Here is a 17,774-nt window from a genome sequence, read left to right as displayed (position 1 = left end):
TCATAAAATCCACCACACACATGAATGAGAGATTTGATACTGTGACTACCGTAGTCTAGGAGTGACAGCCATGATGGTAATACTTGATTCCCACAGCAGAGAGTATGACTAATACATACTGACATGATCCACATCAAACAAGTCTACAAAGGTCACTCTACAGATAGGGGTCAGGCTACATTTTCTGCACCACAAAGTAGTCCATATGATATAGACAACCAGCTTTGATTAAATAATATCAATCCTGACATGGGATTTAGAATGGAATTGTGCAGCATTGACGTAATGGCATAAACCCAAGATGAATAGTAGCTATCAAGAGAATACAAATATCTCTATGGAAACAATTCATTTACATTTTGTACTATTCATTTGTTTAAACATTATCTGTGATCTCAAACAAGGTTTTGAAATATAGGCTATAAACACATAATTAGTTTGACTTCAAAAAAACACTCAAAAAACCTCACACAAATACATCTACATGTTCCGTAGACACACAGCCAGCTAAAGACACAGATAGATATACAAAGACATGTAAAGAGAGAAATGCAGACAAGACAGATGGAGAGGACTTTTGATAGATTGGTAGATAGATTTTATCATAGTTGAATGGATATCAATATGGGAAAATTATAATTGGTCATATCAGGTTATATCTATTACACGTAGATATTTTGACCTTACAGGTTTTCAAATAGATGGACTTTAGTGTGCACTAAACATACAATTTGGAAAGAAAAAATCCAGCTCTGGCATGTATGTACACACAGACATACATAGACACACACACACACACACACACACACACACACACAAAAAAAAAAAAAACCCACCAAAACACACACACACACACATACATAGACACACACACACACATACACACACACACACACACACACACACACACACACACACACACACACACACAGGGCTACATATTTTAAATAATTCTTACCTCTCTCAATTCCTTGATTTTAAATCCAGCTCTACCAATGATTGCACCAGCCTGGCTTTGATGAACCATCATACGGATTTCACAGTCAAAGGACAAATCCTTGTACTGCTGGTACTGGAAAGAAAAATTAATATTACCCAAAATTCCATGCAGAAATCATATCAAAATTATGCTAGATGAAAGCAGAAGTGTTGAAATTGACAAAGATTTGATACAAGGTGTTAATTTCCAATGCATTTTAACTTTCAATGATTTTTTTATTATTCACAAGTGTAGGCTTAACTCACAGGCATACATTATTTTCTTAGTGAACTAATAATTTCAAAAATACAAAAAATTTATTTTTAAAATTTTCAATGCAGAGATTTGAGAACGCAGCTGTTTGCTGGTAGTCACCTCTGGAAAGTGATACAGGCTTATGCTGTGGCCTTGCCTTCTTGCCTTTGGCTACATGTATATAGTTGTAGAACTATTAAGTTTGCAGTTTTGGCTTATTCCTATAGCTTACATGACAAATCATCTCTAGATAACATTGACAAGCTGCACCTCAATGCATTTTAATTTTTACTCACCTCTTCAAGGACTGGAATGACATCCAGTAAACATGAAAGAACTGCTTCCTGATTGGCTGAGATGGTTAGGATTCTGTTGATTTATCACATTGGAACCAATCCATGACATGAGATCGAATCAAATGCAATAAATGATGAAGGGAAAGAAAATGAAATAAAATCTAAGTTAGTTCATGTACAGTTATTCACTTTTTAGGGTATTCTTGTTGGATTATTTTTGGAACAATTTTCTTCTCATCATAGTTATTACATCGTAGTAATCAACTTAACAAATGCAGGCAAGTCTGTTCTTATCCATCTGTTCCTTGATTCAATTAAAATTCTCATCATAAATTCAATTTGTAATTGTTCAAAAAATTCACACACTCATTTGGGTTGCATCTAAGTGATGCATCATTCATTCATTTATCATTCATTCATCACTCCCTCCCAATCTCCTCAGCAGATTTGATTATGGACATTACATTAAGTTGTAAGCTTATGCAAAAAGACAAGAAAAAAAAAGGAGACCTCAACAACACCAACTAAATACACAAACACCATAATTATTATACATCACTTATACAAAGGTAGAGAAGAAAAAATAAAACAAACTCTACAAATTATACCATAGATAATTTAAAACCCCTTGCTTGGTAAATGTCAATCCCAACCCACCACAGGAAAACTAATTATATTAAAAAAAATAATAAATCTACTATTTAAAATGTTATATCTTTTCCCATATACCGATATATTGATGCCTTGAGAGCAAAGATGTCCCACCCATTACTGATGTAGGGAATATTTACGATAATAACTATAATTCTATAATATATAAAATATGGGCAAGAGAAGCTACACACTGGGACGTACCGCTCTGGCCCACTGCAGTCGGGCACTGTAACTGTTGCATTGTACTGGATGGACGAGTGGAAGTTGCGGAACAGGGATTCGGACACAACAGAACGGGCCACAGTGGTCGGGTCGTGTTCCAGAACAGGGCCAGGGAAATGGCATTGTGGGCACGGATGTTGGCGGGCCGTCAATCAATCAATGATAGCATCGTGTAGGACCGGGCCAGTAGTATCAGTACAGTATCAGTTCATGTCAGAGTTGAAAGCGTGCAATATGGGGGAACAAACAAGTAAAAGAGAAGGGATTGATGGGCATAATGGGCACATGGGCAAAATATAGAATTCAAATTGAGTAAACTACATGATATAGATATATAACAAAATGGACATAATAAATATCATAGTAAACATGTACAATTGAGTTTATCATCAATGACATACTGAATTTGCTGACTGAAATCAAACATCAAACAAATCATACATTTCAGTCTTTGATTTGTCACCAATGCACACTGACAAGTTGTAAGTTTCAATTAGTATGAGAAACAGTGATTGTACATAAATAAATGTAGATGTTATTTATCACATAGAGGACTTTGTCAAATTCTATAGAGCAAATCCGAGACGGTATCTCACCTGCTCTGATATACTTCATCTTCTAAACAAAGCAAAATCAATCATATTTTTGGCATAAAATTGGACTCAGATAACAATAATCTTGCAGCTGTGCCAATACAATTTTCATACCATACATAATACAAATCATTGGACCAGTATGTTTTTATGCAATATGATACAAGTGAATCAACATTTAGAAATTAGTAGCATAACTAAATTGAAATGCACGCCATCATTACAATTAGGAGTAGTACAATCCACTTACAGAATGCTCAACATTTAAGATTTAAAATGAAATAAAACATCTAGACAGCTTCATGCATGTTCCGGTGGGAGAAGTGTCACATGATATTAGATATGGCTGTGAAGTGGTTTTTCTACAGTAAATGGACTGAGTTGGTTTGAAGTATCACATTTAACTGTGAAACACAGCATCACTGATATGTGTCCTAATTAAATTTAGGTGTTTTAAGTGTAATGACATGCATGGTGTTAATTTTTTTTGGTTTGCCTGCAGTGAAATGTTTTTAGCAAATATGAGGAGGATGTACAAGGTTAGGTGATATGGTGTAAGCCGTTGATGACTCACCTTACTTCTCAAACGCTTGATGTTATTCCCACCTTTACCAATAATGGCTCCAGCATTCTGCAAATATATAATAACACACAAAGGCATACATTATAACAGCTTTGATCTTTCCGTAGTCACACGAAATCATGACACTTTTTGGAAGCTCCCCCACAACAGGGTTCACATCCATAGCACTTCAAATCAATGTTATCAACTTGTACGGAATATAGCACTGAAAACCAGTAAAGTTAAGGAAAAAATTGTAGATTTCTACATCATTTCAAGTATACACGTTATTGTATGCTAGAGATAACTGCACTGACCAATACATTTCGTGGACTCAATCTGTCTATGCAAGGATTCAATTGATAGCTTTTGAAGTTGATCCTAACATATACAATGTATACTCAGATTAGATGAGGCAATGAAAATCACTAAATTTGACAAGATCAAATATCTCAGTCAATATTATGTCATAGAAGGCACCAACAACAGATACAACACTAAAATCACAATGTCTCAATCTGGTGCAAGAAATTTGCTAAACTAAAACCTTTTGTTTAATACTGAATATCAGCTATTGATCTTTATTACTGACTGTGTGTTACATCCTAACATCCCATCTTGTAACTCGTTCCGTCTATTTTCTTCAATACCAAATGTAGTTTTTCAATCATTGTTTCTTTCAATATTGTATTGGTTGTGTAAAAGCTATTATAAAAGTCTTATCTCAAAATGAAAGTAATACTATTATGTGTTGTACTGATATCACATACACTACATCTCTTCTCCTGAAAATGGCACCTCCCCTATTAAATGAATGGCAAATAAGTAGTTGGGAATATAAATCATGCCCCCTTGAATCCTACAATTTCTGTAATCTTGAGCTACAAAAAGGACCAGGTTTCTTTGAGAGTGATAAAATGCCATCTAAAGCTTTCTGTGTTTTCCATAAAGTGGACGAGATGCCATAAATCATCTTGTAACTGATGGTATCAAACGGAAAAAAAAGAAAAGAAGTAAAACACCAGATTGTAATCTTTTAACCTTGCTTTACCCTAACGATATGACGTCAGCCTATATTAAGTCTATATAAATGTTATGTTAGTCAGAGTTTAGGTTTGATATTAAACATTGTTTTATTATGATACATGTAGTAGCATTGCTTGTGACATAGTTTCATAGTATGGAGGCCAATGTCGGGTTTATCATTTTAATATCATATGGAAACCACCATTAAAACGTTTGTCCTTAACAAAATATAGTCATCCCATGTAATCCTTATACAAGTAGTCTTCACTGATAAGATAGTATTATCGGTTATCCAAGAGTATGCGATTCAAACATTGGGGTTTAAGACTGTCAATATAAATGGTTTCACGTCAGCAAGTGTACATGTATGTTGGACTGTTTTCATTGTGAGAATCAAGAGATATGTGTATAGATGTATATGCAAAGTAACTTGCTGACAGTGGTAACACCAAGTCTACATGTACCTAAAGGTAATGTTCAGTATATCCAGATCTATAAAAGGTTACAATGTGGAGTACAAAAAAGTATGACTTCCAGGTACGAAGGTAGGAGACGTTTGTATGAATTCCATTACCTCTATGATTACTCTTACTTTCAATAGCAGAAATATAACAATGGAAAGTTGAAGGATATCAAAGATTATATGCTGGGAACATCACAAAGCTTTAGGATGAGTAAGGTACAGTAAAGGTTGGGGTGCTAAGATTGTATGCTGGGTAATTGGGAAAGCTAGGGATGAGGTAAGGGTAGGATGTTAAAGAATAAGATCATATGCAGGGTAGTTGGGAAAGCTAGGGATAGGGTAAGGGTGGGTGTTAAGAGTGTATGCTGGGTAATTGGGAAAGCTAGGGATGAGGTAAGGGTGGGACGCCGAGATTGTATAGTGGGGAAAGCTAGGGATGAGGTATGGGTGGGTGCTAAGATTGTATGCTGGATAATTGGGAAAGCTTGGTATGAGGTAAAGTGGGAAACTAATATCATATCCTGGAACCTAGGAAAGTTACTCTTAACATGGCAAGGATTTCAGTACTGTTCTTCACACAGATAAAGGGGTGGGGCTATTAGTTGTCAGTCCACTATGGGGAAAGCTACAATGTAATTGGAATGGGGAATAGCACAGGATGTGTGGGTAGGAGGCTATGATTTTTCAGGTGCATTTACATAATAGAAGAAATGATATGGCAAGGCTATGAATCTTGTCAGTAACCATATTTGGGATGTCAAATAAGTCTCATTATGTTCACCTCGTTGAAACATTACATTTACATGATAACTTTTATTTCCAACTCATCTTCTGTAATAGCCATGGTTCTGCCTGTGCAAATGTTCTCAAAAGTCACAGTATGTGTGTATGGGTGTGTGTGTGTGTGTGTGTGTGTGTGTGTGTGTGTGTGTGTGTGTGTGTGTGTGTGTGTGTGTGTGTGTGTACTGTATCTCACAACAGCTATCCATTACTGAATATGGATACTAGTATTCACACAACAGTTTAACAAATTTCACTTCCACATACAATGTACAGTGTGTGTGGTGTGTGTACATCTAACACTAGCTAGCCATTACGGTGTAAAAGATAACATAGCTATGACTGATATTCATTTTACTTCCACTGTGTAACGATGTCACCATGTGTGTACTGATGCATCTCAACAATTCCCCATGTACATATATAGCTAAGTTGGATGTGTGTGGTGTGTGTGTACATCTCACAACAGCTAGCCATTACTGACAACAACAACGTAGCTATGCACACTGTAACAAGTTACAAATCATTAGTATGACAGTTGGATGTCAATGATTTACAAGTCAAGCTCACTTCAGTTAATTTTACTGTGCTATGCTACAAGTAAAATGCTGACTTTCTTTGTGTGAGTAAAGGTGTTGATAATAATGAAGGCTACAGAACATATACTAGGTATTCAAATCACTAAATATCATGCTTTCTACTCTTTGCTCAATGCAACCTTTCAAATTATCCAACTGCTGACAGCCATTTTCTCATTTATTTCTCATATGATTTGCAGTCCCAAGTCAAAGTATCACGTTGGTTATGTCTCATTTCTGTACACCACAATGGCTTTTTTGACACAGCCATCCTTTCTTCCAGCATTGCTATCATGACTGGGGAAGTCTTGCCAATCTCACTAGTTCCCCTCACCGATTCCTGTCTCACTCCATTTCACAATTCTCTTTCTAATTTACCTCCCAATTTAATCTCATTTAGTTAATTGATTGGTCCATTATCCTAATTACATATTATGGGATGTAATGTACTGTATCATTGAAGCATAACTGCTAACGTAGGCAAGTCATATTTTTTCTTAGTGTTATGTTCACACCAGGATTTCTCACCTCTCCCTTCACATTTGATGACTAACAAAGTAACATCCCATGTCTTTTTGTTAACAATCCAAAAAAAAATGTACAAAAAGAAGAAACTGATTCTCAGCCATATAATATTTAATATATGGAGTTGGTGACTAGTGTTTGTACTTCCGAACTTTTTCCTCACCTAAATAATTTTGCATAAAATTATTGTTCTGTAATATATTTTCCACACTATTCCTCACATAGAAATATTTAAATAATAATTTGTGAGGGGTCAACATTTCCAGTCAATACATAATATTATATTACTAATAACAATTTTTGAAAAATGTAGACTAAAAAAATCATTCTATGTATATATTTGAAAAGATAGCCAAAAAACCCCATCAAATTACAGACGCATAAAGCTTGTATCTAAGAATCACTCAAGGTGATGGTGGTGAAATTATGGGTGGAAAGTCGGCAAAAATGAAACCAATCACACTTTTACCACATATCCTCCTCTGTTACTGGAGCCCAAAGTTATGAAAAACATGATCAAACATCAGAAAAACAAAATATCATGTGTACATGATCACATAAAGAGAACAGTTCGTACATCCTGATTTTACACTTGAGATAAATCTACACTCCAAACTCTTTGTTGTCTATCACTGCTATCCCAATATCATCAATGTGTTCTTATCCTGCCATAATGTAACATCCCACTGGCAATTTTACATTTTAAAGATGTGGGAAGGAAGATACATTTAGTTTGCGTGGGAAGGATATACCTCACTTCCAAGGATGTGGGTGGACTGTGTCTTGAATTCTGAACTGTTTTTGTGTGATATTTACATCTAGCTTAGAAACACAGACGGCCTGATACCACTGACAGTTAAAAGACCTTTTCTCTTTTGATCACCATTTTCAAATTTCAGTACTAAGCATAATTCAATTTACCATAACTAACAATCCCTTCCACATACAAGAATCACAATGTAATTCAAATTTTGTAATTAGGAAAACTGAAGAAAATGGTAGTATATTTCATCTACAATTCGGCAAACTGTTTAAAATGCTGGTAACGTGACTCGTTATCATCCCCTGTATTGTTATTTGAAACCTCATTAAAGAACCGTTACATGGCTGACTAAGTAACCCTAATCTTTACTGCAACAATTATATTATTGCATACATAAATTTCTTTTATCCAGCACATGGCAGGATATTACTGAATCCACTTTAATATTATCACCTGGTCTACCCTATTGTTCTTGTTCACTGTGTGTAAACACCCTATGATAATATACCTGCCTGCCATGGGATTCACTACTGATCAACTATAATTGCTTTCTATTCTTCTTATTTTCATATTTGAATTCAACATTTTGCACAAAAGTCTTTCTACAAATGAAATATTCTGTCACTATTGAATCTATGTGTTTTATTTATCACGACTGTAGGGAATAAAATCGATGTATTCCCTTGAGGTTTATTTTATTACACATGTACTGAGGAAAAAAAATGACTTGGCTAGTTCGCTGTACTTACTGATGCATTTAATCATGTGACTACCTGTAAACTCACAGGTGGAGATTGTTGATTGGTCGAATGAAGTCACATGATTAGACATGTCAACGTGTGTGATTGGTTAAACTTGAATTCCTTACCTTACTTTGCAGGAGAACACGCAAGTCAACATGTCGATCTTCACCATCACCTTTCGGTCGCTTACCTCCACCACTCAGATCATCATCTGCTGGTCGCTTGTTACCTAGCAACAAAATAACAAAAAAACAAATAATCAAAAATACCACCCAGGATTTACAAAGGATGCAGTGTTTTAATGGTTCTTAATCTTAAGTCAACAAAGCAATTTTGCCAGGAAAAAAAAGTTTGAGTGCACATGGGGACAAATTTGGCAACTAGTGAAATTGACAAACAGCAATATTGAGCATAGCAGTACAAAGTAATGAACACTGAAATAGTACAATTCTTTGTAAATTATTGCTGAAAATAAAGAGTTGCACTTTGCATCAATTTGTCATTAATAATTGAAATGGAGTTGAAATATACCTAACTAACAATGACGAACACAGTAGTACATTTTTGGAAACAAATAATGAATTCATTTCATTGCCATGAATGCATATGACCAGCGCTAATCCTTACTATTATGTTGTTTATTATTTCATTGCGTTGCAACTGTCAAAGTCAGCAAGCAAAGTGACAGTAAATGGACAGTGGATACAAAGACACTATTTACACATTGATAAACACAAACCAGTTTAGCAGGTGAAAGTGACATAGAGTCAATCTTTTCAACAAATAAAATAATCGATCCATTCACTTCAAAACAAATAGTGTATGCCCTATGGGTACAGTTAAATGAATTGGGAATGAACAATGTCATCACATTAACACTGTCACTACCATACCCAGCTAGATCACAATTATTTTATGATTTCATTCATTCTCATGTCATTTCCATAATTGCTCTACTATGGTCTATTTTGCTTATCCAATTACTATTAAGCATTCATTTGCATACATTATAGTGTGAAAACCTACAAGTGAAAAGCAAGGTTTGGTTGCAATAAATTTCAGCTTAGACACAGGTCATACACCATGTCTCATATAACAGACAGACAACTGGCTTTTGTGAGGCCTCCCTAAATATCACAGAGTGAAAAAATACATCGCACACAGATGAACATATGATGTATACAGTAACACAGAAGAAAAAACTTGCATCTTGTGAATTGTTTCCATCACTTCAATATATTTATAGATATTTCATTATGAACATGACATGACAATTTTAGCAACATACATTAGTTGGAAACCATTAAGCGTTTGGAGTAGGCAGTATTCTAAATCTAGTAATCACGACATCTCTCAGAGAAGACTTTCTGGTCTGCATCTCTGATATCACAACCAACGTCATAAATTACACAAAGCAAGTAAAAGACAGATATGTACAATTATATCAACAAATTGGGAGAGACTTTATTCAACAGAAATTATGTGCATGTCTGATTGCTTTTTAAAACATTTAAACACTTATTTAGTAACATTATAAGAAGTGAGCACCATTTCTATAATACTACATAAAAATAAAATGTAGACAAGACAAACAAAATGGAAATGACAACGTTGTATTTGCTGAGGTTTCTGAACATATTTCCATGCTCATTACATATTTTGTACAGAATCAAAATTAAAAATTCCAAAGACTACGGTACAGAAATATTGACCTATTGTATTGATAGAATTCACAAAATCACTTTTACTTTCATTTTGCCAAGGAGTGCCAAACACGTAGTGAACAGATTTCTAGTCATTTTTCAAAGTATTACACTAGTGACAGTGACAATTTAAATACATGTACTTTATATGACCTGTGGCATTGAGAATGTCATGAGGTCTATTCATCAAATATTGAGGTTTTATTTTTCACTACAAGTCATTTTGTAGGAGTAATACATCACACAGAGACAATATATCCTTCCAGTGTCAGTGAATGTTTATATATACATGGATGTCATTCAGGAAGGGTGGGTGGGTGGGGTGGGAGGGGGGAAGGTATTGCTATTACTTCTGTATTACAGTATGTCATGCAGGGGAGAAGGATTTACATCTACTAGTTTGTTTGTGTATGTATGTATGTATGTATGTGTGTGTGTGTGTGTGTGTGTGTGTGTGTGTGTGTGCGTGCGTGCGTGCGTGCGTGTGTGTGCGTGCGTGCGTGCGTGCGTATGTATGTATGTATGTATGTATGTATGTATGTATGTATGTATATGTTTGTCATGCAGGGGATGCAAAGGAGTGCAGATACTAGTACATGAAGTGTATATAAGTATACATGTGACAGGGCCAGGAATACAGCTACTATTTGTCATGCAGGGGAAGACAGCTACTAGTATAAAATATTACTGTCATGCATTCCATAATTTGTATATATTTGTAACTTGTAACTATGGGGTAGGTGTTTGGCATAGAGACAGGACGAAATTAGATTGGTCAATTTGTACTCTAATAGTTGACGTGTACCATTTGTTTACTACATGGAAGCCAGGATATATTTTATATATGTACTATGTAGTACAAGCAGTTAACCCGAATTGTATGAACTCACAACAATTGTACTGCCATCGGGGACCATCTATACTGTACCTACATGTACATCATGCAATTGTACTCGTATCAATTTCACAGACTACAATGAAATCACTTCAAAATTAACTAGTGATTATTTCTACCTCATCTTTGACATATAAAGTGAGAGAACAGTGTTTTATAGAACTTATAAGGCAGTGAATGGATGTCAACATACTGATCTAGTCAATGATCAGACACACGTCAGATGATACAACTCAGTTTATCAGCGATCACAATTACTTTTTTCAAATTCAAATTATAACTACAGCAGTGATTTCTTTGTCCACTCAACTTTCCTATGTTCAACTTATCAACTAATCAGTTTAATTTGTAAGTCAATTTTCCTAATCTTTTTTTTACAGAAATGGACAGAAACCCATTGGATATAGTAGCAAGTGCATTTATATTTAATTTTGTACTATCTACATCCATAGCGTAATGGGTCTGAATCAAACTATGTCTTACAGAGATATCATCAACTGACAACAAATATCATGTTGTCAACTACTAATGTCTATATTTACTTTGCCTGACAATTTACAAAGTTATTTCATAGGAACACAGATGTGGAGTAAAGTACACTGAACTAAACCACTGTATTGGCATTACAAATGTACATGTACAAACATAGACATATGGCATGATATGTACACACACACACACACAAACACACACACACAGCTACTCAAATTACTTCTATACAGCATTCTAACTTGGCAAGACACTCACAGACAGTCAGACAGAGACAGACAGACACATACACACATACATACATACATACATACATACATACATACATACATACATACATACATACATACATACATACATAGCTACAAAAATGTTCAATATCTTTTCACTTTTCTTGGCAACATACAAATTTGCACTCCTACTACGACACACATACATACCATCCATCAAATTATGACAGGTATGAAAGCCAACACACTTTACTATTACACAATAGATGGCTGCGTACATACATATATCTGGTTTGAATTGATGCACATCATGAATTATGCACAACTTTCATTTCTTAATCCTTTACAATTTGAGGTTGAAAAATTCCTTTCAGAGATGACGATTGGTAAAATATGCTGGACATAGAAATCCTTTGATTTTCACCATACACAAACTAACTACTCAGTCACATTTATAAAATATAACATGTACATTTGGATAAGTACATATACATATCTCAATTCCCACAGATACTCTTATCAATTTACATACATGTAATTTGATAATTTTCATGTTACAGGAATGTCAGAGAAGAGCTTCACAAAAAAATTCCAGTCAAATTAAAAAGCTATCCGACAAAATAATTAGAATATACATTAGATTGGAGTTTTTGATATTGAAAGTCAACCCCCAAATTCTATGCTGTTTTAATTGGAAATTTGTACATGCCGTTCTCCTTATAAAACAAATTGTGTTTTAGCTGCATATCTCACATTAATAATTTCACGCTCCATGGCAGAGCTGAATGTAATGTAAGTATGCTTGTGTGATGGAAATACTTAATCTGAATGGAGTCGAAGCTAGGTTTTAATGCTGGCTCTGAAAAAGGAAAGCAACCATTACAGAGACTTTGGAGATTACCTCAAAGATAATCTCATGTATATTCCGGAACAAGATGGAATTTCCATTTGAGGCATGAATTGATGATGAATGGGATCAGCTGTTACAAAGAAGTCAGAATGTTGGCGTATCTTTACATCTTATTTAAATCATATCAATTCAGTAAATAGAAGAAAAAAAAGTAAAAAAATAGACTCTTCTATGCATCCACATACTTTCAAATATCAATTCTCTTTCTCTCATTTACATCATATATTATGTACAACAAGCATTTCAGAATTCACAACTGTTATTTCCAGCCAAGAAAATGAGTACACGAGTGTCAACTCGACTTTGCTATAATAAGTTTCCGAATTCCAAAGGATGAAAATTATAAGAGCTGTGAACAAAGGCAACCGTCGCTAGATTAGAGCGTTACTGTGCTATTGATAAGACATGATAGATAGACAGATTGATGGATGGCAGTACATGTAAAGCTATACTTCTACTCATTACATTAAGAAGATTACTGCCATTAAATATTCATTGATTATCTTCACACACAAAAAAAGGCTACCTTCAATATTTCATGTTCTACACGACTGGATTAGTGGCTATACTTTTTATCTTTGGAGGAATTTCAACCAAAAAAGACGCCAAGGAACTAAAAGCAAAAATATGCATGTTATCATTTATATCTAATTGATGGAGCTCAATTAATTAGTTTCTATACATGTGTACTCAGTAGTCTACTAGATCCAATTTCAAAAATATACATTTACATATTCTATGATATACATTTTGAAATATGTACATGTTGTAGGATATTGGCAGTGCAAACTTGATAGTATTAGTAAGGTAACCCATTATTTTGCTTGTCTGACTTGTACATTTACAAATGTAAACCAACAGATCCTAAATGTTGTGCTTGAAGGGGTCTTCAACCACCCAATGTTCTAATTCAGATACAATTGTATGACCATTCTGGATCAATTTGTTGGGGAAGTTTGTAAGTTAGTTGATCTGCAAACCCTGTAGGACACATGATTGGAGATAGTTGCAATCTCCAAGACATGTCTGAAAAGACAGATATTCCATCATTTACAATCCTGGAAATGGTTGTTTCCTACGTGTTGTCACGGAGACAAGATAGAAATGGCATTGATGAGTGGAGACAGTTTTTCTACACGACCTCAAGACAACTACATCTATTTACAACAGTAAAGATAGTAGCTTTCGTGATGATATGGCGACAAGACAGCAACTCCAAGACTTAAGTGGTGAGAAGCTGATCTAGAAGACACTGTGACAAGATAAAACTACCAGCATTTTATAGCTGCTTGATGTAAGACATTGAGACTTATAGTATGTAGAAATTCCATCATTTAGGGTAGTGAGGAGAGATGTTTTCTAGAAGAAGTAGAGACATGACAGAAATCCAGTCACATACATAGGGATAGCCATTTGATATAACACATTGAGACACGACAGAAATTCCATCATTAGAAATAGCTATTTTTGTAAGAGATGTCAAGACAATATAGAAATTCCATTATTTATAGCAGCGGTAATTGTTACCTACAATCACATGTAGAGATTAAAATCTCACCATTTATGATGGTGGACAAAGAAGAAAAGGCAATCACTGTGGAGTCTCCGAACAATAAATGAAAAAAAAAGACATTTTCTCCCATACAGTTGGGGTAAATACAGGAACTCCATCAATGATTCATATTGCAGAGACACAAACACAAAAACTCTGATTTTCAGTAACAATCTTTTTTTTTGTAACCTTGTTGTGATAGGAAATACTGTCATATAGTTGGAGCATACATGATGTACACACACACACACACACACACACACACACACAACACACACACACACACATCACAGCCCTATTACATGTATTTATCAGGTTCATTAATTTGTCTCTGTGTCATATTTATACAATAAACCATACCTACCTAGGGAGTACATTTGCTGAAGGTCAGTTGGGTTATATTTACAAGGAGCACACTGTGGTGGCAACCTTAGGTCCACTGGGTCATTAAAATTGTAGTACTAGAACACAGCTCACCACTAATACATACCCTTGGGTACAGGTCAGATTACCTATGTCAACACAATATAATGCCTATCTCAATTTCTCAATCTCTCTCTTTGAATCATCTTTAGAAACTGAGTCAGATACACAGTCCAATTGTCTTTGAGATACCAAAATGAAATTTGACTAGTGATGACCTGTGTTTATGGTTGTAATGTCTTACTCAACCCATGAGATTAATACAACAAATCAGGTGAATGTGCTACATGTATCTTCTTGATATTATTATCGGTTGTAGATATACCAAGGGACACAAAAAATGACATGTCACATCTCATTAAATTAATAATATTAACAATTTTTTTTGAGGGGGTGTCAAAAATGAATTACCCAATATTTTTTATTTTAATTTGGACAGTGAAGGGTAGGAATAGATAGAAATCAATCAAAAACAAACTAAATTCAATAAATCCCTTTTTATATTATTTGTTATATATGATGTATTTTGAAAGAAGTTATGAATTTCCTTTAAAATGTACAGTTGAGCCACTTCTGTGATGACAAACTTCACTATTGCAATTCTATTTCCTCTATACTTACACACACACACACACACACACACACACACACACACACACAGAAAAGAGACAGACAGACAGACAGACAGATTTTACGATACTCTCAGCTAACTATATATCCAAATATCCGTTCCATCATTGGAAACATTTCATATCTTGACTGACTTACTACAACTGTCCTATTTGACCATATCACAGCAATGGAGTTACAGTTCATAACACCATACATCAAGAGATGGGGCCTTACTAGCTTACTGAGATCCCTTCTTGCATAATTCACGAGGTAATACAAGTCTTCCACCATCATTTCTCATATCCACTGACTTACTATCAACATCATCTGTCTTGCCATAGACATTCAAAACAGTGCATTTAATTGTCTAAAATGTCATATAAAACAATCAACTGGTTTTTCTAAACGACTAAATCATTCCAGTATTCTATAAAGTGCTGTTCACTGGATCAACAGAATAGATGCTGACAATGAGAAGACATGCGAGTACAGCTGCAGTGAAAACAATTCAATTATAATGAGGAATGCACAAAATATGAAACATGTAATATTAGCTCTGACTAGTCACTATGAAATGGATACCTGTGTATGTTTGATAATTGCACTTGGATTCTGTGTGTTTGGAATTAATTTGCGACATTTTCTACTTTTTTTTTCTCTCTGAACCATGAAATATTGACGATAGAAATGGAATCACAAAAGAAATTGCTCTGAGTGCTGGCACAGTAATGAGAATGCAATTTTCATTAATTTGAAATACAGTAAGGAAATCTACATGAAACTGATATCATACATGAAAATTTTATGTTGTGTAGTCATTACACGCAATCCACAATCTACTGTGGATATATCAAGTCCTGATCCACAAAAGCAATAGTCTGGTCTTTCAGGAAAACCATGTACTTTCAGTGTAGTGTATACAGACAGACGTATCTCAACCTGTGACAGAGACACGCAAGTCAAACTCTGTACATTAACGTGATCAGTGTAAGACAGGGAGTGACACATGTTAGAGTCAAGCTGTATCTGACGTGATCAACCTGAGACAGAGACTAGACATGCTAGAGTCAAGCTCTGTACCTGATGTGATCAACCTGAGTGAGACAGAGACTGAGACATTCTATACAGACAACTCTGTGCCTAACATGATAATGACCTACCTGTTGTTGCTTCTACATTCATCACTGCTGTAACTGTCTTCAAACAAATGATTCTTATCACAACTATTGCCTTCTAATATCTACAACTCCCTAGTCATTGCTCCTCCTCTGTGCAGCCACTGACAAATTAGTGATAGGCACATGGCAAATTGATTCACATATTTGCCACATTTCTAGCCAACCGCCTGTTGAGTCTTTGTCTCCTTAACTATCTCATTTGCATAATTTACTTTGTTATGGTAAATATAACCCACGCCCCACTCTCTCTCTCTCTAAAACAATGACAGCTGTGCATCACTTGGGGATAGTATCTCCTCTAGATGGTGGCAACTAGTCAAAATGGATTGCATTTCTGTCGGCAAGCCATGCACTGCCCACACCTCAGGATATGCCCTGAGACATTGCTGCAACCTGTACATCCTCTCTGCTACATAGTATCAAAAACCATAGCAATCCATACCATTAGTAAAATGTAATAGTTAACCATTTAATAAAAAAAAAAACAATGTACAAATACAAAAGCAGGATGAGTTATTATCCCACAAACTGTTCCTATTGTTTCATTCTTCTATCTTAATGGCTATTAGTCTGATATGCATAAGGCATTTTCTTGGTCATTAGGAAAAGTGGCATATTTTCAAATGTGTATTAAAATGTATTTGGTGAGAATATCACATCACACTAAATTATCTAGTTCCTTTCAAATGTTAAATGTCAAGACTTTCTTTGTGTGTTTTCTCTATATTTCCTTGAATAAAACCATGTAAGTACAGTATTTTGGGGCCCAACTCCATAATTAAGTGCAATTAGTTTCCCTTTTTTGTTGTTTCTCCCAGTGTCTTTCACCCTTTGTAAAAGTGACAAAGGCTGTCTTGACTAATATTGGATTTGTGACCTACTAGAGTGACAAAAGCAAAGAAGGTAATTATTTGGATAGGCTACACACAAGAGGCAACCACTGTTGGTGTAGGGTGTAGCCATAACTGGATTCAGTATGTAACACCAGCTTTCCTTGAATGTTGTAGCCACTGTAAGTACCTTGGAGACTTGGTTGAAACTAATGCAAGGAGACGTCAAATGAATCAGTAGTTGGTGTATGGATTATGGCCCGACCTGCCCTTGTTATCACCATCCACTCATTTAGCAGCAAACTACTCTGTAATCTCACCATTTGCTATGCTTTGTATTGCAAGAACTAAAAGCCAGCTTTACAAAGTGCACTTCTATGCATTTTGCTTACTATAATCCTGTAATTTACCTCTGTTTGTTATATTAATGTACTAAGTGCGAACACGCAGTCTCCATGTCTATATGTTTACTGACTGGTTGATGAAACAACTACCAGGGAAGTTAGTATTGGT

General features: G+C 35.1%; 1 protein-coding gene across 1 annotated transcript in view; it reads right to left on the bottom strand.

Moving 5' to 3' along the window:
• The window catches only part of LOC144443438 (heterogeneous nuclear ribonucleoprotein K-like), a 63,280-nt gene that overhangs the window by 7,288 nt on the left and 38,218 nt on the right, over positions 1-17,774 (bottom strand). Inside the window, exons 3-7 of the mRNA XM_078132914.1 lie at positions 8,565-8,668; positions 3,574-3,630; positions 2,386-2,429; positions 1,531-1,603; positions 959-1,072 (exon numbers count right to left, since the gene is read on the bottom strand). Of these exons, the coding sequence (XP_077989040.1) occupies positions 959-1,072; positions 1,531-1,603; positions 2,386-2,429; positions 3,574-3,630; positions 8,565-8,668 (392 nt within the window). The remainder of the gene's footprint in view (positions 1-958; positions 1,073-1,530; positions 1,604-2,385; positions 2,430-3,573; positions 3,631-8,564; positions 8,669-17,774) is intronic.

The sequence above is a fragment of the Glandiceps talaboti genome, chromosome 12 (assembly GCF_964340395.1).
Source record: "Glandiceps talaboti chromosome 12, keGlaTala1.1, whole genome shotgun sequence".
NCBI classification, from domain to species: domain Eukaryota; kingdom Metazoa; phylum Hemichordata; class Enteropneusta; family Spengelidae; genus Glandiceps; species Glandiceps talaboti.
The sequence above is the reverse complement of the archived record's forward strand: the minus strand, read 5'-3'. Positions and strand labels throughout refer to the sequence as shown.